This window comes from Antrostomus carolinensis, unplaced genomic scaffold, assembly GCF_000700745.2.
Source record: "Antrostomus carolinensis isolate BGI_N321 unplaced genomic scaffold, ASM70074v2 scaffold18246, whole genome shotgun sequence".
NCBI classification, from domain to species: domain Eukaryota; kingdom Metazoa; phylum Chordata; class Aves; order Caprimulgiformes; family Caprimulgidae; genus Antrostomus; species Antrostomus carolinensis.
In genome coordinates, this window is record NW_010321359.1 from 15,844 (window position 1) to 17,527 (window position 1,684).

General features: G+C 36.1%; 1 protein-coding gene across 1 annotated transcript in view; it reads right to left on the bottom strand.

Moving 5' to 3' along the window:
- NUP107 (nucleoporin 107) overlaps positions 1 to 1,448 on the bottom strand; it is a gene marked incomplete at its 5' end in the record, with an annotated part of 16,297 nt that extends 14,849 nt beyond the window's left edge. Inside the window, 3 exons of the mRNA XM_010169908.1 lie at positions 1 to 73; positions 396 to 474; positions 1,360 to 1,448. The exon at positions 1 to 73 is cut by the window's left edge and continues 41 nt beyond it. Of these exons, the coding sequence (XP_010168210.1) occupies positions 1 to 73; positions 396 to 474; positions 1,360 to 1,448 (241 nt within the window). The remainder of the gene's footprint in view (positions 74 to 395; positions 475 to 1,359) is intronic.
- Between the last annotated feature and the right edge of the window lie 236 nt (positions 1,449 to 1,684).

The window sequence follows — 1,684 nt, forward strand, 5'->3', positions numbered from 1 at the left end:
TCAATAATCTTGCATCATCTTCTCGGTCCAAATCATCAAGTGGCAGTTTCTGTCTTATAGGAGCATCTGGATCCTGCAAGAAAAAAAAGTTACTCTCTGTCCCCACAATGCCTATATACCTCTTTGGATGATTTCCTGCCCTGTTGCTGGTGGTGTGGGAATGACTGCTGAAAGAAAACAAAAGTCCACATACCCCAAAAGGAATTCCAGAAGTGTTCTGCCTCACAATTTCTGCACTAATTTTCAGCTTTTCCAACTTAAAGTTTTGCAATTTTTAGGCAGTACGACTATTGGATAGTACAACTACCTAAAAATTGGTGGAAGGCTGTGAAAATAGCATATATGCTCTCTCTCACCCATTTTGAAACCAAACCTTATTTTAAAATAATACTTACCAGCTCTGTTACTAGAGCTCGAGAACTTCCAATGTATGTACTTAACTGCCGCTGCTTCAGGATATGTAGTGTGTTCTCCCTGAAAACAGTGAAATGTTCTTCAGGAAAATGTTTTTTTAGCAAGTATCTTTTAATAAAGACAAAAATATTGAAAGCTATTTTTGGTTACACGGAATACAGTTACAGAGACATACTCAGTTTGGTTGGTTTATCAATGGATGGTGTCACTGTTGTGAAAATTAACATTTCACAAGAAGTACAGTATTAGAATCATCACATAGCGCTGATTTTTTTTCAAAAGCATCCATTATTTCAATCATTCATGTATTTCACTATGAACTGATATCTGGATGAGCAAAATTTTCCATTAGCATTCTCTATAAAGTCAGTCTAGGACAAAAATTCAATTTAGGATGAAAAGAGAATTCCAAAAGCCTGTGTTCACTGGCCATTAAAACCAGGTTTATTTGAGACATCTAGAATCAAAGGTAGGCTTTGATCTTTTCTGCTGTAAAACCCACTGTTGAAAATAAAGATTATAATAATGGCTTCTGGTGAAGTGTCAATGCCAGAGAGTGATGACAAAAACTTAAACAGGCAAAAATTAAAGCCAGGCAAAGAAGCGAGAGCCTGAGAAGCACATAGTAAGAATGGCTTTATCCAGCATAAATAACAGACTGATCAGAAGGTGACTATTTTTTTATTGTGCCTTATTATGAAAAATCAAATCTGCATCCATGTTAAGATTAAATTAAGTTGCTTTGATGGTTTCCCTTCCATTCTCACCTCCCAAAAGCAGGTGGGTAGGAAGGAATTCTCAATTTTTACATCTAAGGATTTAAAGAAAATAAGTGAATGAACTGAACAACTTTTAAAAATCCACTTATTTTTAAGAGTGATTCTGTGTCTGTGAATCTTACACTCAATGGGAGCACATATACAATCAAAGAAAGTCTGAACTCACCAATATACCGATTTTGCATAAAACTCAATATTATCAGAGAAGTCCCCAATTTCATCCTTTGCAATGCTCTCTAGCCAATCTACCACCAGCTGGAATAAAATTAAATTGCATTTTTAAAACAAACATGTAACAAATAATATTTTAACTGCCTTCCTCTCATCTCTGGATCTACTCATTATCTACATGGTAACCAAAGGCATACACATCTTGAAGACTATTACACTTCCATTTTAAGTATTGAATATGAAGGTTGTTGAGGTGGTTTCAGCCTTTTGGCTTGCAGCCAAACCCAGTCGCTCTCTCACTCCCCCCCACCTCCACGTAG